This window comes from Prionailurus viverrinus, chromosome A3 (assembly GCF_022837055.1).
Source record: "Prionailurus viverrinus isolate Anna chromosome A3, UM_Priviv_1.0, whole genome shotgun sequence".
Classification (NCBI taxonomy): Eukaryota; Metazoa; Chordata; class Mammalia; order Carnivora; family Felidae; genus Prionailurus; species Prionailurus viverrinus.
Window position 1 is genome coordinate 23,785,592 of NC_062563.1, and position 22,382 is coordinate 23,807,973.

The 22,382-nt window shown below is 49.6% G+C and overlaps 2 protein-coding genes across 13 annotated transcripts in view; one reads left to right on the forward strand and one right to left on the reverse strand.

Moving 5' to 3' along the window:
• The window catches only part of LOC125161692 (CMP-N-acetylneuraminate-beta-galactosamide-alpha-2,3-sialyltransferase 1-like), a 31,222-nt gene extending 19,298 nt beyond the window's left edge, over window positions 1-11,924 (forward strand). For 2 of the 5 annotated variants that reach the window (XM_047851538.1, XM_047851539.1), the window contains 4 exons: window positions 3,309-3,503; window positions 3,653-3,701; window positions 3,802-3,921; window positions 9,791-11,924. In XM_047851538.1, coding sequence (XP_047707494.1) covers window positions 3,310-3,503; window positions 3,653-3,701; window positions 3,802-3,921; window positions 9,791-9,850 — 423 coding nt within the window. In that variant the 5' untranslated portion in view covers window position 3,309 and the 3' untranslated portion in view covers window positions 9,851-11,924. Of the gene's footprint in view, window positions 1-1,950; window positions 2,889-2,918; window positions 3,223-3,308; window positions 3,504-3,652; window positions 3,702-3,801; window positions 3,922-9,790 lie in introns of those variants that run through there. The other 3 variants (XM_047851541.1, XM_047851542.1, XM_047851537.1) reach the window with 3 other exon arrangements.
• Window positions 11,925-12,062: 138 nt separating this feature from the next.
• The window catches only part of CEP250 (centrosomal protein 250), a 52,142-nt gene continuing 41,822 nt past the window's right edge, over window positions 12,063-22,382 (reverse strand). For 7 of the 8 annotated variants that reach the window (XM_047851532.1, XM_047851529.1, XM_047851533.1 and 4 more), the window contains 6 exons: window positions 19,365-21,974; window positions 16,743-16,835; window positions 16,381-16,536; window positions 15,484-15,570; window positions 14,454-14,516; window positions 12,063-12,587 (listed from right to left, as the gene is read on the reverse strand). In XM_047851532.1, the coding sequence (XP_047707488.1) occupies window positions 12,330-12,587; window positions 14,454-14,516; window positions 15,484-15,570; window positions 16,381-16,536; window positions 16,743-16,835; window positions 19,365-21,974 (3,267 nt within the window). In that variant the 3' untranslated portion in view covers window positions 12,063-12,329. Of the gene's footprint in view, window positions 12,588-14,453; window positions 14,517-15,483; window positions 15,571-16,380; window positions 16,550-16,742; window positions 16,836-19,364; window positions 21,975-22,382 lie in introns of those variants that run through there. The other variant, XM_047851536.1, reaches the window with a different exon arrangement.

A 22,382-nucleotide genomic window follows, 5' to 3' on the forward strand; every position in this document is an offset into this window, starting at 1 on the left:
CTAGACATGCAAGGATTCAAAACGTTTATCTTCTATATAGCCTTTCTTAGGAAATTATAATGAACAGTAAAAGGAAAGTAGTCCTAGTTCACTACTAGACTCTATAGGAAACAATATTTGTCTAGTCACAATAATGTGAACATGATAATAGAATTTGGACTTTTAGAATCTATAGTTATGGACTATAGTTCTCTGCCATCCAATATGGTGGATGAGCATGTGAAATGTAGCTAGTGCAAGTAAGAAATAAAAATTTTCATTAGTCTGAATTTAAAAGTGAACACAATTCAGTTATTGGAAAACCTTTAAGTATACTTGTTATAACTTGGATATGTAAATCTACTTTTTATATTATCAAATTTTATAAAATGTATAGATCATGTATTTGATGAAAAGTGAGTACTCAAATTTAGATATATCGTGAGTGTAAAATACAATTTGGATTTAGAAGACTTTGTTTCAGAGTGCCTGGGTGGCTCAGTCGGTTGAGTGTCTGACTTCAGATCAGGTCATGATCTTGCAGTTCACGAATTCAAGCCTCACTTCGGGCTCGCTGCTGTCAGCCTGTCAGTGCAGAGCCTGCTTGGGATTCTCTATCCCCCTCTCTCTGCCTCTTGCCCCGCTTGCACTCTCCCAAAAATAAATATATTTTTTTTAAAAGGAGACTTAAGTTTCAAGCAAGGAGAATGCAAAATATCTCAATAATATTTTTATATTGCATACATGTTGAAATGACAATATTTAGACATTAAATATTAGTTCACATATTTCTTTGGGATAGCACCGCTAGAGACAAAGCACATGAAGCTTAATGACACAACAGAATGTAAATATTATCCTTGATGTAGAAGTTCAAAATACCAATGTTGGGATGTGTAAAGGGAAGATAATTGACAAATAGAAGTGTATGGCACAACATTCTCAGAGAGAAGGGATTCAAGAAATCTTGTCTTGTAGCTACAGAATGAGAAATAGATGTTAGGGTCCATTATACAAAATTACAAAGTAACCAAGAGGGTACTACTAAACATAATGATATGATGTATATAGCGGGTAGAGTACACATAGTATCATGATACAGTGGTATGAGCATATCGTTTTTTTTTTACATTTATTTATTTTTGAGAGACAGAGAGAGACAGATCACAAGTGGGGGAGGGGCAGAGAGAGGAGGAGACACAGAATCCGAAGCAGGCTCCAGGCTCTGAGCTGACAGCACAGAGACCGACACAGGGCTCGAACTCACAAACCTTGAGATCATGACCTGAGTCGAAGTCAGACACTCAACCGACTGAACCACCCAGGTGCCCTCCCCCAATTTTTTTTTTTTTTTAAATCACTTAGAAATACGGAAGCAAATGTTGAAGAACAGAAGAGGATGTCTCTGGGGCACCTGAGTGGCTCAGTCGGTTAAACATCTGACTTCAGCTCAGGTCATGATCTCACTGTCTTTGAGTTAGAGTTCGAGCCCTGCATCCAGCTCTGTGCTGACAGCTCAGAGCCTGGAGCCTGCTTTGGATTCTGTGTCTCACTTTCTCTCTGCCCCTCCCCTGCTTACGCTCTGTCTCTCTCTGTCTCAAAAATAAATAAAACATTAAAAAAAAATTAAAAAAAAAAAAGAGGACGCCTCTGAGGAGAGGCCTCAGGTAAAGAGGAATGAGGGCAGTTGCTTCATGTTAAAAGCCTTTGTGGACAATGTGATTTGTTTTGGTTTTGTTTTCAAAAAATTGGGGCGCCTGGGTGGCGCAGTCGGTTAAGCGTCCGACTTCAGCCAGGTCACGATCTCGCGGTCCGTGAGTTCGAGCCCCGTGTCAGGCTCTGGGCTGATGGCTCAGAGCCTGGAGCCTGTTTCCGATTCTGTGTCTCCCTCCCCCGTTCATGCTCTGTCTCTCTCTGTCCCAAAAATAAATAAACGTTGAAAAAAAAATTTAAAAAAAAAAACAGAAAAATAAAATAAAATTAAAAAAAAGGGTTAAATAGACCAGGTATTCATCTATCATGAATTTGTCAATATGATAAATTTTCTCCGACCCAGATGGTTCCAAATGGCCCTTCCTTTCCCTTCTCTGTCTCCTGCTCGTCTACATCAGACTTGGCACATACCCATTCCCTCCTCACCCTCTTGTTCCCTTGACACTTGACTTCCAAGCCTCCCTTGTCAGCTGGGCTCTGGGCTGAATGCCAAAGTGAAGAAGGGGGACTTGCCAATAAGCCTTCATAGTGGAGGTCACAATGTGGTGTCTGTGATGAGGTCCCTGTTATAACTGGGCTGGCATGAAAGACCTCACTGGGTATCAATCTCCTCTGGGAGACCACAGAACACAGGTGTCACCTCTCCCTTCTTCTCAACCTCCACCCCAGACCTTAGCAGATTTCCTTTTAGCATTTAGCAGGTGGCTGAGGAAGCAAGAGGTGAGGTGTTGGGACTGAGATGTGGTGTGAAGGGTTAGGGGAGGAACGGAAGCCATCAGGACAGGGGGCACTGGTCTGTTGGCCCCAGCCCCTCCTCCTTCCCAGTACCAGGTGTCAGAACTAAACTACTGTCTGCTGGGGCACCATCGTGGATGCCAGAGATGAGGGTTCGATACTTGAAGTGGAGTCTGGTAGCTGCCTGTATGCTTACATTGTGTCTGATAGCCTCCTTCCTGAGCCAGGAATTCAGCCAGAATGACCTCCATGAAAAGGCCAGAATACAGTCAAGGCCAGAATCCTGCCAATGCTTCAGATCTTTCAGAAAGTGTATGTGTTCATCTGAGATCTTCGAGTGCCCTGCCTGCCTCCACACACCTGGAGGATCTGACTGGTTTGATGAATGCTTCGAAAAGGCCGTTGAGCCTGTGCAGAAGTCAAAAGAGCCCATGTCCTCTGATGCTCTGATACTGTGGTTGGTCAGTACACAGTCTTGGTCTCTGTCCAGTCCCTGCTCCCAACACCATGCTCTGCCCATCTTTCCCTTCACGGTCCCAAGCTCTAATCTTCTTCCAAAGATAGTGAGTCTGAGATGAGCCCCTATTCCTCCCTCCTATGCTTTTCTGAACTTCAGGGTGTCAAGTCAAAGAAAGAGTTTGAGGATCAGGACCAGCAGCCAGTAGAAAAGTCTTCCAGACATGCATAGGGCTATGCAGGGCCCAGCTGCCGGACCTGTGCAGTGGTTGGAAACTCAAGGTTCCTACGGGGCTCTGGCCATGGAGTTAGGATTAACCAACATGGCATGGTCCTCAGGTGGGTGCAGAGTAGGAGGTGGAGACCAGGAAGGTCAGACCAAATCCCCTTCTTCCCCCAAATCTCCACTCTGCTCTCCTTTCTAGGATGAACCAGGCCCCTGTCCAAGGCTTTGAGATGGATGTGGGGAACAAAACCACCATGCGCATTATGTACCCTGAGATGGCTAGCACACAGGATCCTGGCACCCAACTGCTGCTGCTTCCTCTGAATTCATCTGGTCTAAAGTGGTTTATGGAAGTGCTGCGGGAACAGAGCTTCAGAAGCCCAGTAAACCCTGGGTATGGCAGTGAGTGGAGCCATTGCAGAGGGTGACAGTGGGGACTCCAGAGGGACCCTTGCTGAATTTTGGGGCACCCTCAAGGCTTACCTAAGCTTGGGGGCTTCTGTGTCAAATGACTAAAATTCCCACATCCCAATCCCTTTTTAGATTTCAGATAGTCCAGGTCCCCAGTGGAAGTAACAAGAGCAAAGACAAGGTGAGGGATCCAGGAGGGTAAAGGGGGAGGAGCAGGATGATGTGGCTGTGGGCACCCACCGGATGCCCTTCAGGTCAGCACTCTCCCTTATATTCTCTAGGTCTTGGTGATCAGCCTCCACTTTCTCCAGTATGTCCAGCATTGTTGGCTGGGGAAACACAGTTGGTTTCCATCCTTGGGGTTCGTGGGTTTGTTGTATGCCCTGCACACATGTGACCAGGTAAGACAACTTCTTCAACTCACTGACCTTCATCCTTCTGCCAAAAATGTCCATTTTCCCAGGGACTTCAGGTTGAGTCTAAAGTTCTTTGCCTGGCTTTTAAGACCCTTCATGATCTAACCACCACTACCTTCTCTCCCTAAACACACACTGTGCTTCTTGGCATTCCCCAAACACACTAGATCCCTCCTGCCTTCTCACACACTGCTGCCTCTGCCTGGAATGCCCTTCTCTTGTTTCCCTGGGGAATCCTCTTTTCCTCCAATATAATCAGGAACAACTCATTGACACTCTCTTTACTGGGCTCCGGGGTCATACTGTGTGTTCAGGGTGTGTCTTCCCTGGAGAAGGTGAGCTCTGTTCTCCTCCGATGTCCAAAAGGAAGACTATCACACTAGATGTTAAATGAATATTTGCTAAAGGATGATTGGTGGGCATGGAGGCAGGACAGGTTCCAGCCTGTGACCCTGTGCCCCTCTCCTGTCTTATCCTATTTCCCAGGTATCCTTATTTGGTTTTTGGGACAGACAAAGCTCATGAGGTTGTCCCATTACTGGGATGATAAATATCGGCTCAAGAGTAACATGCACAGTTTCAAAGAAGAGCGAAAGATCATCTTTAAGCTGGAGTGTGAGGGGAAAGTTGTTGTCTACAACTGAGATGTTTTCCAGCCTGTTCAGCCCATTGGAAGCCCCAGGAGGCTGACAGGTAGTCAAGGGGACCATGGAGTATCAGAGAGAGACTAGGGTTTCAGGTGACCCTGGATATAAATCACTCTGCTGCTAAATAAAACTGTAGCTTATTCCTCCCAATGGATTCCTGGTGGTATTAAAGGCTGCATTCTAACAGCAAATATGTCCCCATATGACATTTATATGCATATGTCACATTATATGTGTGTGTGTATATATATGTGTGTGTGTATATATATATACAAATATATATACATATATATACAAATATATATATATACATATATATATACAAATATATATATATACATATATATATATACAAATATATATATACACATATATATATATACAGCAAACATGTCCCCATATGACATTTATATACATATGTCACATTATATGTATATATGTGTGTGTGTGTGTGTGTGTGTGTGTGTATAACCAAAAAATATAATCAAATGAAAAAGAGGAAAAAGCAAACCCTAAAGTTGAGAACAAATCAAATGGACCTAACTGCCTATCAGATTGGTAATATAAGCACCAGGGAAAAGAATTATTTCAAGTTCCTTTGGAACTCAATACACTATGTATCCTTTACAGGATATATTCTGTAGACAAAAAGAACTATAAAGAAAATTTAAACTTCACTTAGAGGGGCACCTGGGTGGCTCAGTCGGTTGGGTGTCCAACTTCAGCTTAGGTCATGATCTCATGGCTGGTGAGTTCGAGCCCCATGTCGGGCTCTGTGCTGACAACTCAGAGACTGGAGCCGCTTCAGATTCTGTGTCTCCCTCTCTCTCTGCTCCTCCCCCACTCGTGCTCTGTCTCTCTCTCTCCCAAAAATAAGCATTGAAAAAAATTTTCACTTAGCAGATTTATTATAATATTAGTATTATTTTTGAAACTATATAATGGGTATCATGGAATAAAGTAAATAAGTAATTATATTAATATTATTAGGAACCAAATACAAAGTCAAACAGGTATAGTAAAAACTCTGTGACATTAAATTCAAACGAAATATTATAAACTCAATTTTCAAATTATTTTTTATTGTGGCAAAATATACGTAAGATTTACATTTTAACCATTCTAAAGTGTATAGTTCAGTGGCGTTAAGTACATTCACATTGCTGTGCAACCCACATCACCATAAACTCACGATTTTCCAAATACATTTTCTGCTCTGTTATCTGAATGGTCTAAAAGCCATAACATATCCGTAGAAATGATCAATCCTGGGGTGCCTGGGTGGCGCAGTTGGTTAAGCGTCCGACTTCAGCCAGGTCACGATCTCGCGGTCCGTGAGTTCGAGCCCCGCGTCGGGCTCTGGGCTGATGGCTCAGAGCCTGGAGCCTGTTTCCGATTCTGTGTCTCCCTCTCTCTCTGCCCCTCCCCTGTTCATGCTCTGTCTCTCTCTGTCCCAAAAATAAATAAACGTTGAAAAAAAAAATTAAAAAAAAAAAAAAAGAAATGATCAATCCTGGAACTCAGATTTTGTTTTCTAAATACTTCTTTCCCATGAAACGATTCCAGATCTGTAGAGGAAAAGTACCAGGAAAATCTAGACATCATAGTTGGGAAGATTTCAACATTAAAAACAGCCATTGTCATGATGGAATCACAGTGAATATACAAAGAATCCTTGAGTCCATAATGATACTCAGAAATAAAAACAATTTGTTAGAGGAAACTATCAACTTGGAGGAGAGGGAGCATTTATCCTGCTGTTTTTATAGAAACAGTAGTTCAGGGTAACCAAATAGCCTCCGCTAATGAGGGTGTTTGGTTGCTGGGTATACAAAGCAAATATCCACTATGTCCTACCTCCTTGGCTGCCCTCAAAGCACATACACACACTAAAATAATGCAAATATCCCTCATACAGCCAAGAGCACACGTACCCACCTCCCCAAGGGCACTGAGGTGTATGGGATGTCTAGTTTGGAGCCAGAGCCCAAGAATCCCCAAAGGTGTGAGCAGTGCTACTACCTATTACCATGTTATTCTGGATACTGGACCTATTATGACATCATAAAACATATTACAGGTATTTAGAGGAATAAAGTTTCCCACTCTAAAAATAGTCTTTATCGCTTCTCAGCCTTTTGGATGAGATCAAGTGTAAAAATAGAGTCTTTAAAATTTTTTTATTTTAGAGAGAGAGTGAGAGAGTGTTTGGGAGAGGGGCAGAGGGAGAAAGAGAGAGAATCTCAAGCAGGCTCCAAGCTCACCGTGGAGCCCGATGTGGGCTTGATCCTGTGACCCTGGGATCATGACCTGAGCCAAAATCAAGAGTCAGATGCTCATCTGGCTGAGCCACCCAGGCACCCTATAAATAGAGTCTTAAAAAATTGGTTGCCCCTGGAGAGAGGTTGGAAAAGAAGTGGATGGGAAACTGCTACCTTCTTTTCTACTTCATTTTATAACCATGTACATTGGTTTCATTTTAAATAAAAGAAAAAAAGTTTGGTTAGATAGAAATTTACTTTTAACCACATCAAAAAGTTTTCCTGTAGATTCTTTCCTCAAGAGGGGTCAAAAAGGGACACCTGGGTGGCGCAGTCAGTCAAGTGTTCAACTTGGGTTCAGGTCATGATCTCACAGTTTGTGGATTTGAGCTCTGCATCGGGCTCTGCGCCGACAGTGCAGAGCCTGCTTCAGATCCTGGCTTCTTCTCTCTCTCTGCCTCTCCCCAGCTTGTTCTCTCTCTCAAAAATAAACATTAGAAAAAAAATTTTTTTTTAAAAAGAGGGGCCAAAGTCTTTTCCTTTACCTTTTCTGCCTTATGCTTAACAACCCAACACTGGCCATAGATGGCGTCCATCTCTGAGAGATGCACCACATTAGTCTTGGCACATATTCTCACTCTTTATTCCTGTCCCTGTTATGCTTGATTGCCAAGCCCACCCTTGCCAGCTGGACCCTGAGGTGAATGCCAAGGTGAAGGCGGTTACCCACAAGGCCTCCATGCAGGAATTCACAATGTGACTTGTGTGGTGGGGTCCTGATACTGGGCTGGCATGAAGAACCCCATTGAGCATCAACCCCTTCTCCTCCAGGAGGCCACAGGATACACTAAATGTTGCCTCTCCCCTCCCTCCACTCAGCCTCTAGCGGAGCACCCTGTAGGGCTTAGCAGGTGACTATGGAGCTGTGATGGAGGCCGCCAGGGCTATGTGGTGCTGAAGTCTGTGACTATAGCTTCCTACTTTTCCCAGTGTTTGGTGTCTGCGTCAGCCAGCCACTCGTCCTATGCACTGCCCCACAGGAAAAGAATGAGGCCTTAATGGTGGGTTTTAGGCTTGTGGGCTGAACATCAAGTTCACCTGTGGCTGATGCTTCAGCTCTAGTAGGAAAGATCTAAACTGAACAGGCTAGCTGGTATAGCTCCAAGAGCCTGCCATCGCTCTTGGGACCCACAGGCACACCTCTGGACCCCATAAACGCAGTGTATCTATCCGATCAGCTTAAAAACACTTTGAAAAGGCTCTCCAGGCCTCTCTGCCTCCAGGATATTCTGTGACACTTCCTCTGGCTTCATTTGAGTGGCCAGTGAGTCTCTTCTGGACATCCAGGTCATTCTGCAAGTGTTTGTCTAGGTGCAGACTCTGTCCCCCCTGGAGAAGAGCTCCTCTTTACGGTGCTTTGTGACACACAGGTTTAATGAGTATTTCCAAGTGAATGGACAGTTGGATTCAGGGCAAGGGGCAGCAACCAGCCATTTTATCCATAAGGTTTCTGTATCTGGAGTTGGGCAGACAAGAGGTGGGCCCTTATACAGGGAAGGCAGTTACTTCTAAAGGCTGCAGCCTGACATGTCGAGCCACAATGCAACAGCAGAAGGCAAGAGAATTGGCCAGCTCGAATGTGAGGCTATTCTTGGCCAGCAACAAGCCTTAGACCCTTGGATCTGACTGGTAGGGCTGGAATCTTCAGATCTAGGAGACATGACAGGAAACTAAGATAGGAAGTCCAGGAGAGATGTGTGGATTATCAGGCACTGGTATAAGCCTTCCCAGATTCCCTCACCTCAAGGACTTGCAGTCATTAAAAAGAACCAGATTTGAATGCTTATTCTTCTCTCCCTCCCTGCATCCACACACATGGCCATGTGCTGGGAACAGAGAGCACCCACTCTGAGGAGCACATTGCACAGCCCTAGTAGAGAGGCACATTTCTCTTCTGATCACTGACCCATTCACTTTTTTACCTCCAAGCCATCCCACCTGTGTCAGGTTTCAGGGCCTATGGAGGCTATAAAGAGCTGGTAGCATTGGTTAACAAAGGACCAAGAGAAAAGAGGTCAAAATGTGCATACTGTGACTGATGTAAATGAAGTGGGAGCACAGCCCTACCTTCTCTGGAGGAGCCTCTCTTCTCATCCTCACCTCCATCGGGGTCTGGACAACCCCTGGTCTCAGCAGGGTAGAGGGAGTAAATTCTAGGGCCCCAAGTTGAGACCCCATGTTCTTGGACTTCCTCCTCCCTTGCCTACTTTCTAAGTGTGGTGAGCAGAGCCGAGTCTGCATGTCTTCCCCACTGCGCCTGAGGGATCACTGCTTGCAGCACACCGACAGCCCCTGCTTCTTTCTGCTCCCTGCCTCCGCACACCACTGCCCCCGCTCTGCAGGGCCTAGTGTTTGCACAGAGCTCAGCTGCTCCATCCTCAGCCCTGGGGAGTGAATAGGTGTTTAGTGGGCCAGAGGGAGGAGGTGAGGTATTGCAGGGGTGGGGGGCAGGCAGCTGAAGGTGTCATCTGTCCTAAGACCAGACAACTAACCAACCATCTGGCTGAAAAGGGACCTATTCCATGGGCTGAGATGAGGCCTGCATGCCAAGTCTTAGGCTGCAGATTGCCTTGCTGCTTTTGTAGGTGAGGTATCCCCCCCTCCACAGGTACTTCTGGAAGTTCTGCTGCTGGCCCCAGAGCTGCAGAGGCCCTGAGGTTGCTCGTCTGGATAGCCTGATTCCACCAGCAGTGTCTGCCTAGTTTGACCAGCGCTTCCAGATGAGCCCCGAAGCTCTTTGTGGAGTTGGAGACCATGATTTCCAGAGTTCCTGGGCTCTGGGCTGTATCCCCTCCCTGACTCCTTTCTCTACTCTGATGGGGCCCAGCCTCCTCTGTGTTAGAGCATGGGGGTGAAGTGGTAACTGGTCTGTGCTCTTCTTTGTAGGCACTGATGCTAGGAGACCTAACCCCATTCCAGCTGGCCAAGGAGGAACTTTTCAGCTGATCCCCACAGCAAAGCCCTGAGACCCACCCATGCCAGTCCTGTGCTATGCAACGTGGAACTCGGGGAATCTGAAGTCTTCACAATATGGAGTATCCACTGAGAAGCACCACCTGTGCTCAGTGGGGGCAAGAGGGTGAGGGTGGTGAGCAGTGCCAGCCTGTGAGCCCCAAAGCCTTCCTGACTTCCTTTCCTATCTCTGCAGAATGAACCAGGCCCCAGTTTTAGGTCCAGAGAACAACAAAGGCAACAAACAGAATCTACCTGCACATAATGCACCTGAGAATGCCCATGACCTGGAGAGAATATCCACACACTGCTGGTGTTGTCGCAGCCACCAGATATAGGGTGGACTGTAGTGGTCTTGAGCCAAGGTGGAAAAGGGCATCTTTTAACCAGGTGGTGTGAGGGTGGAGGCCCCAGGCCTGGAGCAGACAGCCCTGGCTTTTTGGTGTAAACATTGATCTTGTCACTCTGCAGTGTGTGACTGTATACTCCCCACCTCCCTAACCTACAACCAGTATTTCCTTCTCTACTTCATGCTTTTCTGCCTTCACGCTTCTACTAGTCCCGTGTAGGGAAGCATATGAGTCAAGGTAATTAAATTGTGCTCTGGTGATCGTTGCTGTAACATGCAAACTATGGAGGCTCACTGAGAGAATGGGGTGCCGCACATGGCAGACCCAGGCACTCCCTAGGAACATTGCCCAGACTCTGACTCAGCTCTTGTCCTCTTCGACTCTCAAGACTTTCTGTTCTGTACCAGCCTCTAGCAAAGGAGAGGCTGGAACAGAGGAGAAAAGTTTTGTGAAAGGAGGCCTTTGACCTCAGCTCTGACTTTTCCCCCCAGATTCTGGTGACCAACTTCATCATCCTCAAGTGCATCCACGAGACCTCGCTGGTCAGAGACATTTCCCAACCACCAGATTCGGTGTGGGGTGAAGGAAAAGAAGGTCTGGCCTGATGCCTTTAGGCAAGGTTGGGTCCTGCCTAGAAGATCCACACTCTTCTCTAAGCTAGAGAACCAGAGGTGAAGGACCAAAAAGTAAGGAACCAAGAGAAGTCCTGTTTGTCCTTGAGAACTCCTAGCACAGGAAAGGCCAGGTGAGGATTCTGAGCCACAGGGAATCTGAGTAGAGGCAGGGTCCAGGCCAGCATCTCTGGGGCTCCAGATACAATTCTGGGGAGCTCTAAGCTGTAACTTTTTACTAAGTATCTGTTGCTGAGTCCCATGCCATGAATTTTTAGAACAAAACTTCAGCAGTGGTGAACAGCACCCTGTCTACTGTGTGATGTGATGAAATAGATCCTGAGTAAACAGGTTGGGGGAGTGTGGTGCTGCCCTCAAACCCCTGCATTCTTAACTGGCCTTAGCTCCATCCTCAGGCTTAGGAAAAGGAATTCCAGAAGGAAATCAGTTGAAGGGCCAGAGAAAGGCCATGCCCTGCTTTTTTAGAGAAGCTGTTCTCTTAGGCTTCAAGGAAGTTGCCAACAGTTAACTCTTAAGTCTGTGAACTGGGTTCAGTCCAGGGTGCCTCCACCAGGGTGAGTCTATTAGTGACGAATTCTGCCATAGTCTATCCTCTTTACTGGCTTGACACGTGGTTGGACTGCAGAGGACCAGAGTTGGTTCCAGCTGGTGTGTCCAGGAAGGGATGCCAAGGGCATTCACCCAGAGCAGGAGAATGAGGCTCCGTGGAATGTCTGAACTCTACAGACTGACTTTAGCCAAAGGTCAGCTCAGTGTTTTTGAAGCCCCAGAAGTGGTTTTAAGTCAAGAACATATGATGGTTCCTTATTATCCATGAGTTTGAATCTGGATCCCACGGCCCTCCATAATCTCCCTCCCTCCGCACCCAACCTCAGCCCCAGCACACTCTGCCACAGGCCGACCAATCTCACCAGCATGCCAACTCCTCCATCCTTCAAGGGCCAGCTCATGCCTTCTTGCCTCAGTCCCCAGTCCCCTACGTACTTCTAGTCAGTACACAGTACTGTCTGTGACTCATTGACGAGTGCTCATCTGTTCTTGTCCATTGGACTCCAGCTCCCTGTGAACAGGGGCTTTGACTTGTTGCATCTGCTATAAGTCTTCTCTATCAGAATGCAGGCAGATGACAAATTCATGCCATCTGACCGGAATATTCAGCAAATTCTTCTTTAACAGAAACCCTGACATGCTGTTGCCACCCAGTGACACAAGTGGAGACAGCAGCAGAGAACAAACACAGAGACCTGGGGTTTATTGTTGGAGGGGAGGAGAAAGATTGGGTAAAGTGCTGGGATAATACATTCTAGACAAGAGGCAGTAAAGGTCCCTTGGCTAGAGCAAAGCACTCCTCTAGGGTGACTCCGTGGGCTACAGGCAGGTGTAACTTGCCTCGTTTCCAGCCTTGCAGACTTCCTTCCCTCTTCCTGGGCCATAGCAGCCATCTGTGTGTGTGTTCCCTGGCTGGTCCGTATCCTGCCCTGGCTGTGGCTGCTACCTGGAGGTGGCTTGGGTAGGGCTGGGGCATAGCAGGACCGGCCCTGGGGATGTCAGACTTTGAGTCAGGGACTCATCTAGCTTGCGGGTCTCAGCCTCCAGGACAGTGGCCTCAGGGGTCTGGGCCACGGCCAGAAGTGAGTGGGAGAGGCTGTGGTGCAGGCCTGCCAGCTCACGGCTGGTCTGCGTCGAGCGAGCGATGTAGTCCTGCCTCTGCTTCCGCTCCAAGGCCAGCTGGGCGCGCAGCAGGGCCACCTGCGGGGGGGGGGGGGGGGGGCAGGAAAATCGAGAGGGAAAGAGTAATTAAGTGCCTCGAGGCTGCCCCACGCCTTCCCACTCTGCTCCTGTGTCTTTTGTGACAGCGCATTTTTTTTTATTAACGTTTATTTATTTTTGAGACAGAGAGAGACAGAGCATGAACGGGGGAGGGGCAGAGAGAGAGGGAGACACAGAACCAGAAGCAGGCTCCAGGCCCCGAGCCATCAGCTCAGAGCCCGACGCGGGGCTCGAACTCACGGACCTCGAGATTGTGACCTGAGCTGAAGTCAGACGCTTAACCGACTGAGCCACCCAGGTGCCCCCGTGATAGCGCATTTGAAGCAACTACCACACACAGATCTCAGGATCAGGCTTTAGTGTTTAGGGCAAGGGCCCCTGGGAATCATGGAAAAATCCAATGATTCTCAACCGTGGCTGCACAGGAGGCTCAAACAGGGACTTTAAAAACAACAGCAACAACAAAACTATTCATCAACTTTATTGAGGGATCATTTATATGTAATAAAATGCCCAGATTTTAAGTGTAAATTTTGATGAGTTTCATAATGTACATACGCATGTATAACCACCATCCCGATCAAGATACAGAACATTTTAATCACTGCAGAAAGTATTTCTGTGCCCTTTTGGAAGCTTTTAAGAAATACTCTGACTTGGGGCACCTGGGTGGCTCAGTCAGTTAAGCATCTGACTCTTGGTTTCAGCTCAGGTCATGATCTCACAGTTTGTTTGTGAGTTGAAGCCCCATGTGGGGCCCTGAGCTGACAGTGCAGAGCCTGCTTGGGATTCTCACTCTATCTCTCTCTCTGCCCCTCCCCTGCTCATGCTCTCTCTCTCTCTCTCTCTCTCTACCTCTCAAAATAAATAAACCTTAAAAAAAAAATAAAAAAAAAATACTCTCAATTAGACTGCAGTGAGGCCTGGGCATCAGCATTTTTTTCAAAGCTCCCCAGGTGGTTCTAATGTGCAGCCAGGGATGAGAATCCCTGCTTAATTAACCCTTCCATTTCTCTGAGTACACTGAAACTACCAGGAAGTGGTTACTGGGAGCTCAGGGCAGGTCCAGGACTAGGGTGAGGCAGAGAGGCTCCTGGGGTACAAAATTTAATGAGGGACTCCAGGTTGATAGTGAGCACCTCCTTAAATTCTCCACCCAACGTGCTTCCCTTGCCTCACCCTAGTCCGGGCTCCATCTCAAGACTGCTTTGTCTGAATTCAGAGTGATAGCTAAGTCTAGCTGTAGAGATAGGTTCTGCCAGTAGTGACTATTAATTCCTGAAAGAGGCTTAGAAATAAAAATTCCACAGTTCTTATTACTCCTGGGTCTTGAAAGACAGGGTGAACCTCTAGGTGAGGCCAAAGAGGCAAGAAGTCACTCAATACTGGTTTCCCTGAGCATGGCAGCTTGAGCTGAGGTATGGATCTTGGCACTGGTCCCAGACTACTTTGCCTGCTGTGCTGGCAACAGTTCTGCCTGCAAAGGTGCATTTGAGGGCGCAGGAGGCCAGGATGCTTCTGTTTGCTTTTGTCTTTCCTCCTAGAATCTTCTGTGTGCCCCTCAGCCCTCTTCCTTCTCCTTTCCCTTCCTAAGGAGGAACCTGGAAGTCTGGGGTCTGGAACATGCTTCCTTTCCCACTCTTGCCCTAAGCAGATGGGAGGCTGAGTCAGGACTGGGCCCTTCTTGCCTTCCACATAGACTGAAGTTCTGTGAGGGAGAAACCATTTCCCCTCTCCCTGCTGGAGGCGCACAAAGGGTCAAGCACACGGCAGACACTAATGCCTTGTTGCCTGTCTGCAGCAGAGGGAAAGGGGACTTAGAAAGCTGATCCTTCCAGAACATACCTCTTTCTGCAATTCAGCCATGTGCTTGGCATCTGAGGCGCCCTTCTGTCCTCCTCTTGCATCCTATGGAAGATAAATGCCATTCCTGTTGGAACAAGCCTTCCCACCCTGTGGGTTCTGTAGGCAACCCCAGCCAGCTCATCCCAGTCCTGGGGACCAAGGCAAGGGCTATGGTCCCAGTTCAGAAGTGTCGGAACCCAGACTGGACTCCAGGTGGCACCATGACCCTGGGGCGAGGAAGCCCAGGAGGGCCCAAGCCAGCTTAATGGACACCCATGGAGACCTGATGCTGAACATCCAGCAGGCTTGAATGGCATTGGCTTGAGTCACCTTTTCATTTATAGAAGTACACCACACATCTGGTTTGTGCTAGCCCTGGGCTGTGAGCTAGGGATGCAGAAAGGAAGACAGGGTACCTGCCTTTGGGAAGCTTTCATAAAGGGGGAGAGACAGAGAGCCTGAGGGATGCTCAGCCACCAGAAGCAGTCTCTCCCTGACAGGCTGCGGCGCTGTTGACTCATGGGCATAACTCAGCTAAAAGAGTGATGGTTTGGGGAGTCTTCCCCCAATTCCTTACCCGAAAAAGGGAGTACCATGGACCATAATCTTGTAAATTCAGTACTACAAGAGAGGAGATCCAAGAGGCCCACAAAGTTGCTATCAAGCTTCCAAGGCACCTCAGGGTCTGGCCAGCATCACCCATCACCCATATGCCAGGGATTCCGACCAGAAGCCCGATGAGCCCCACTCCTGGGTAAGCCTGAGACCCTGGTCTGGGAGCAGGAAGGTTATACATCAGTGAAGGCTTACTGAGTTTCTGATAATGCAGGGCTGCCAGCCATGACTCCATCCCCACCCCTTCCTGGGTCCGGGACACACTGAGCTGTGCTAGGCTGGCCAGAACCAAGCAGGAGGGGCTATCTGGATCAGCTAACGTGGGCGTCTCCCCTTGCGAGGGTAGCCTGAGATATGCTCTGCAGGTGGCTGTTTCTGATCCTCTGGAGGCTGCAGTCAATAAAAAGAAGCAAACCTGCTGTGTGGCTTCGCTGACCTCCAGGATGCCCGTCCGCAATGCACGCATGGAGTCCCTCTTCAGCCTCCTGCGCTCTCGCTCTACCTGCCGAGATGCAGGTGAGAAGTCAGGGCTTGGCTTGGCTATGGGGCTGGAGTAGAACTGCCTTTCTCTCTCTCTCTCTCTCTCTCTCTCTCTCTTTTTTAAGTAGGCCCCCTGCCAGAGTGGAGACCAACTCAGGACTTGAACTCATGACCCTGAGATCATGACCTGAGCTGAGATCAAGAGTCAGATGCCTGGGGCCCTTGGGTGGCTCAGTGGGTTGAGTGTCCAACTTCGGCTCAGGTCATGATTTCATGGTTCGTGAGTTCGAGCCCCATATCGGGCTCACTGCTGTCTTCTCTTTCTGTCCCTCCCCTACTTGTGCTCTCTCTCAAAAAACAAACAAACAAACAAACAAACAAGAGTGAGACACTTAACCGACTGAGCCACCCAGGTGCCCCAGAAGTGCCTTTTTCGAGAGAAAGCTGGTGTGGGGGTGGGTGTGAGCACAGGGACAGCAACCACGAGAAGGTAAGCTCCTGGGTTGAGGAGAGCACATGCCAGGGCAGCCCTGAGAGCAGAGATGTGCTGATGGGGCAGAGGAGGTAGGGCTGGCCTCTCAGGCTTTCAGAGTAGGCTTAGCAAGCATTTTCTGTAGCGTTTTGGCTTTGCAGGCCTATAGATCTCTGTCACAACTATTCAACTCCACTGCTGTGGTGTTCCCATGAAACTTTCTTCTCAGCAGTGGGCAGCAAGCCGAATGTGGCCCTTGGGCTAGGGTTTACCACTCGGCTCTGGGGGCCACACAAGAAGTGGAGATGCCTGCCCATCGGACCCTAGACGAGGGAGCTGAGGACAGGAGAAACGACCTACCTGCTCCAAGGTGGCCCGCAGCTGGACATTGTGGCGCTGCAGCCTGCTCCGGTCAATCTCTAGCTGTGCCACTGCTTGCTGGAGTTGTTCCAGCCTTTGTCCCCACAGCTGCTTCTCCTCCATCCCAGGACTCGGTTCAGCCTCCACTCCAGGGACCTGCAGGAGAAACCTGTGACTCTCACCTGGGCAGCCCCGTAGACAGATGGGGAATAGATAGCAGATAAAGGGACCAATCTGACAGGTCTGAGCTTCAAGGACCCAATTCCCAAAAGAGGGAGGGACAAGCCCCCTGTAAAGGAGCTTCCTCTTGGCCATTTCTTCCCACTGGGCCTCCAGCTCACCTCTTCTAGCTGTACACCTACCTCTTCTCTGGGCCCCCGTTCTGCTCTGCTGGTCAAGCTGGTGCTGAGGAGTCGCTCCTTCTCTAGAGCCTGCCTGGTGAGCTCCAACTCATCCTGGGATATCAAGATGTGGAGCAAATTACACCATGGCAACCTCATATCCAGACCCATCCTACCTTCCATCCTCATGAAAGCCAGTTAATTTTCTCATCAGGTTATAGTCTTATTGTTCCTGGAGACTCTGAGCTATTCTAGTGCAGAATCTTTATTTTACAGATAGACAAAGCAAAAAAGCAGAGAGGGGTCTCTTCAAGGATACATGGTGGGCTACAACTAAAACCTGGCTCATCTGAGATCTCCCACAAGCTAAGCAACAACGTGGAGCACTGAGGTGTTGTAGACACGAGAGTATGGACTCAGTAGAGCTGGGCATTATGTCACCACTTACTGGCTATGTGACTTGGGTCAAGAAACAAGCACTCTCCAAAACCCAGTTTCCTCACTTGTAAAGTGACTATATGCTCCACGAAGCATAGATTGAGCCTTTGGCATTAAATCCCTCTTGATAAATGGTGACCCCAGTGCTAGATATTTTCTAGGTGCCATATGTCACACAAATGGTAACGATCAAGAAGAGAGACAGGTAAGAGGAAATGAATGTATGTGTGCAGGTGGAGATTGTCTGGGAGACAGGAAGAGCCTAGCAGTAAACAGGCTGCGTTCTAGAGTCAGACTCCTTAGAGCTAGTTCTGCCACTGACTGGCCATATGACCTTGGACAAGTTGCTTAGCCTCTCTGAACTATAAACTGAAGCTAACAATTCCTAGTTCTCAGAGTTGTTGTGGAAGGAAGTAAGAGTAACAGTGCCCGGCATGGAAAATGCTTAAAATAAAAAAATGGTATCACTGCAATGAAGGGCAGCATCTAAGAAATGTTCTTAACTGACTGAGCCACCCAGGCGCCCCCAAGAAATGTTCTTGAGTGGTTGGAGTGGGGTGCAGGGGGAGCCTGACCTGAGCTACAATACTGCTTAGTTACCGTCCTGCCCAGCTAAGCACCTTACTTTTTCTGTGCCTATACGTATAAGCCTAGAAATAGGAAAGGAATTCTACATGGTGAATGCTTCTTTCCTATGCACTTTCTATGTATTATCTCACTTCATACTCAAGACAGCCCTACAGGGCTGGTTACTGTCATTCCCTATTTTATCAAAGAGAAAACCATGAGTCAGAGAAGTGAAGGCACTTATCTAGGGTCACACAGCCCATAAACTGCAGGACTATATTGCAAACCCAGGAACTTGACTCCAAAATTCACAAATGTATCCCCTTCTCTGCATATTGCTTCCAGAAGGCAAGTCCCAGCAGTGTTGGGTGTCTGAGTGGGGTTCTCTGGGGCTCAGCCATGGTCAAGGCACCAGGATGTACAGTCAATTTCCCGGGAAAAATGGGCTGGGTTGCTCTTGGCAAAAGAGATAATGCTTCTCTACGGCCAAGTCAACCTTGCTCTCCTGACTGCCTACTCTGTACAGGGCTGGTGCTCAGTGCCGGGGGTGTGAAGGGGACAAAGACATGGCCCCTGACCTTGAGGTTGAATGCTATACCCTAAGGTCCACTTCTCTCACTCAACATTCCACCTAGACTAGGGCACTTATCCCTAACTGTGGAGGACCTTGAGTCTCTGTCTCCAGTCTCATCCTTCAGCCTCAGATCACTTTACAGACCTTACCACTGGACATCACCCCATGCATGTCCCACAGGCACCTCACTCCACTGCCATTCCATAGCATTCCTGAAACCTGCCTCTGAGCAGAGATCTGGGGGTTTGGTTTCCTTCTGTCCATTCTTCACTCCCCTGTCTCTTAGTCAACTGCCAGAAGTCCCATGAGCCCCTAGGTCCACCCTCATGTCACCATCCACCCTTACTATCTTAGGCCATCATCTGTCTCCAGACTTGGATGACAGCCTCCTCATTGGTCTCCTTAGATTTGTTGCTCCACATGGCAGCCTGAACAATTCTCTGAACTGTACATCGGATTGTGTCCTATACACACACACACACACACACACACACACACCCCTCATCCGCCCCAAACACTTCATCCAAGTTCCGCTGGTCACCCAGGTCCTTAACATAACTTATAAGTGTGGAACGAGGGGCCCCGTCACCTTGTCTTGTGTTGCCAACTGTCCCTCTGTGTCCCAGTCAGCCTGAAGTCCCTGCACAGATACTCCACACCCTCCTTCCTCTTTCTTCTTCCCCAAAAAGCTCCTCCCCCAACCTGTGCTTGGCTAATTCCTTACTGGTCCCTTCAGATCAAATCTTAAACCCCACTTTTACTGGGAAGCCTTTCAGGAAAGCTTTCCACTAGGGAAAGGCTGAGTGTCCCTCTAGTGTGCTCAGAGCATACTAAACTTCTCTAATGAGGCACTAAATATAACTAGACATTGCATTCTAATTGCTTATCTTCTAGACTCAGGGCAGGAATTGTGGGTGGCTTATTCTCTCCATATCCCCCCAGACCAGCATGATAATCTAGATCCCACTTAGGTCTCTTGCACCCTGAGGTGCCACAAGCCCAGGGTGCCAGACAGCCCCCCTGGGCTCAGTCAGACCGGCCGTTACTGCCGGGGAGGAACTCACCTGCAACCTCTGGCGTTCTGAGTCCCGCTCCAGAACAGAGGCTTGTAGGAGCATGGCCACCTCCTGCAGATTGCTGACGCTAGCCTTGCTCTGGGCCAGGGACAGTGCCAAATCCTGGGCCTTCTCCCTCCACTCAATCTCCCTGGCCTCTGTCTGCCTCAGGGCTGCCTGGAGTCGCTCCAGCTCTTGCTGAAGCCGGGGCCCTAAAGCATCAAATTGTGTAGAGGGCTCCTCCGCTGGGGAGGCTGTGTGGCTGTGCGGTGAGTCCTCCAGATTCTTCCTTTGCTGGGCCTCCCTCAGCCCCAGAATCTCCTCTTCCTTTTGGGCTAGAGTCAGCTGCAATTCCCTTAGGCTTTCCCGGAGGCCCCTCATCTCTTCCTCTTCTCTCTCCCGCCCTGCACCTTGCTTCCCTTGATCTTCTCGGTCCCTCTGGGCCAGAGACTGCTCTAGCAGCTGCCCCTGTCTCTTCTGATGACTCAGCTCGTCATCCCTCTGGGCAAGTGCCCGCTGGAGCTGCTGCACAGCCTCCTGATGTCGGAGATCCCGGTCCCGGATCTCCCCTTCCCGCCTTCTCAGGGCCTCCTCCAGCTGCCGGGCTTGTGCCTGGCAGGAGTCCAGGGCAGCCTGCAAGGTGGCTGTGCTGGCCTCCAGGTTGCGGCTCAATTCTGCCTGGCCAAGGAGACGCTGCTCCTTCTCCTGCAGGGTAGCCTGAGCCTCGCTGAGGGCCTCCTGCAGAGCCTCAGCCCGGGCCCGGGCTGTCTCTTCCCGATGCTGGGAGGACCGGCCATCTGCTTGCACGGCCTCCAGCTCCCGGCCCCGCTCCTTGAGCATGGCCTCTGCCTGCAGCAGGCTGTCCTGCAGGCCCCGGATCTCCACCTCGTGCTCCTGCGCACGCTCCGCACACTGCTGCCGGAGGGCCAGCAGAGCCTCCTCCTGTTCCCGAGACTCAGCCCTGAGGTCCCCCAGCACCTCCTCCAGGGCCTGCACCCTCTGTCCCTCCACCACCAGCTCTTCCCGGAGCCTTCGCACATGCTCCTTGTGGTCCTCAAGCTCCCCCTGGCGCTCTTTCAGTACTGCGTGGGCTTGCTCCAGGGCTCTCTGCAGCGTGCTTGCCTTTTCCTTCATGCTCTCCTCCTGTCCCTGCGCCTGCTGCTGCTGCTGCTGCAGGGCCTCGAGCTCCTGGTCCCTCTGAGCCAGGGCTCTCTGGGTCTCTTCCAGGTGACCCTGAAGTGACTGCTCTTTCAGCTGCCCCTGTTCCCTGGCTTCCTGCAGGTGCCGCTGCAGGACCACGATCTCTTGCTCCCGTTGGGTCAGGAGGAGGCTGGTCTCACCCACCTTCCTGTGTAGGCCCTGGAGCTGCTGCTCCAGATGGCCCTTGTGCTCCTTCAGTTCTTGGATACGTTCCTGCTGGCATTCCACCTCCTTCTCCTTATCACGCAGGATCAGTTTCATGTGCTCCAGGCTCCCGCGCTGTGCTTTACTCTGGCCCTTCCCTTCCTCTGCCCGCTCCTGCATCAGTGGCCTCTGGGAGGCCAGCTCCCGGCCCCGCTCTCTCAAGGATAGTTTGATCTGTCCCAGGTCCTCCTCTAGGATCTTGGTCTGCAGCGTCCTCTGATCCTCTAGGACCTGAATCCTCTCTCTCTGCAGCACCATGTCCTGGTCCCTCCTCTCGAGGTCCTGAGTCAGGTGCTCCTTCTGCCTCTGCAACTCCTCGATCTGTTCTCGCTGGGACTGCAGCTCCTGGTCCTTGTCCTGGAGCTCTCTGGCCAGAAGGGTGCTGCGGCTCTCCAGCTCGTGGATCTGGCTGCTCTGTGCCTGCAGCTCCTGGCTCCTTTCCTCCAGGTCCAGTGTAAGGTGGGTCAGAGCCAGCCTCTGCACCTCCTTCTGGTCCTCCAGCTCCTCGATTGCCTTTTGCTGGCACTCCATTTTGTGGTGGTTTTCTTCTAGTTCCAGGGCCAGGCATTCCAGTGTAACCAGCTGCTTCTTCAGATCCTGAATCTGTCCCTTCTGGGACTCGATCACCTGGGCCTTCTTCTCAAGTTCGAGAAGCTGATGCTCCAAGATGTTCCTCTGTGTCTCTCGATCCTTCTCGAGCTCTTTGATCTGCTCCCTCTGCACAGCCAGCTTCTGTTCCTGCTCCTGGACGGCCATGGGCAGATGCTCTAAAACAGACCTGCACTTCTCCAGCTCCTGGATCTGTTCTTGTTGCACATCCACCTCTTGGTTCCTCTTCTTCAGGTCCAGAGATAGGACTTCCAAGGCAGCCTTTTGCATTTCCCGTTGTTTCTCCAGTTCCTGGACATTTCCCCGCAAAGTCTCTACCTCCCCTTCTCTTTTGGATAGGGTCTGGGCCAGGATAGCTAAATTCTCCTGCAGAGCCTTGCCATGGGCCACCTTCAGCTCACCCTGCTCCTGCAGAGCCTGGGCTCGCTCACGCTCGGTCTCCACTTCCTTACTCTTGAGTTTCAGGGCCGAACGAGCATTTCTCAAGTCCTCCTCCAGGGCCCCAGCAGCACTGGCCTGAGCCCTGGCTTCTGCCACAGATGCCTGCAGCCTTTCCACCTGGGCCATCAGGTTCTCCTTAGCTGCCTGAAGTAGCTCTCGCTCATTCTAGAAAACAAGATGCAAAACCACCTTAGACTACACTTCCCCGATGTGGTCACCCCTGCACAGGCCCTTCCTCGCCTTACCTCTGCAGCACCAGCAATGTCAGGGAGTGACAAAAAGAACCTGTGCATTCCCCTTAAGCTGATACTGTAAACGATCATCCCTACCACATTCCAGGGCTCTGCTAGGCCCAGAGGAGAAAGCTAGAGGCAAATGAGCCATCTCAGACTCTGACCCTTCAGGGCAAGGGACAAAAATTTCTACCTTAATTCGGAAAAACTCATTGGAGGAGGATTCACTGGGGCCTTAATAATGGCCCTCATAGCCACAGAGACAGACAGGGAAACACAGAGCCTTGCTTAAGGAAGCTGGGCACTACATATGGATGAGGTATGGCCACTGGCCATAGTG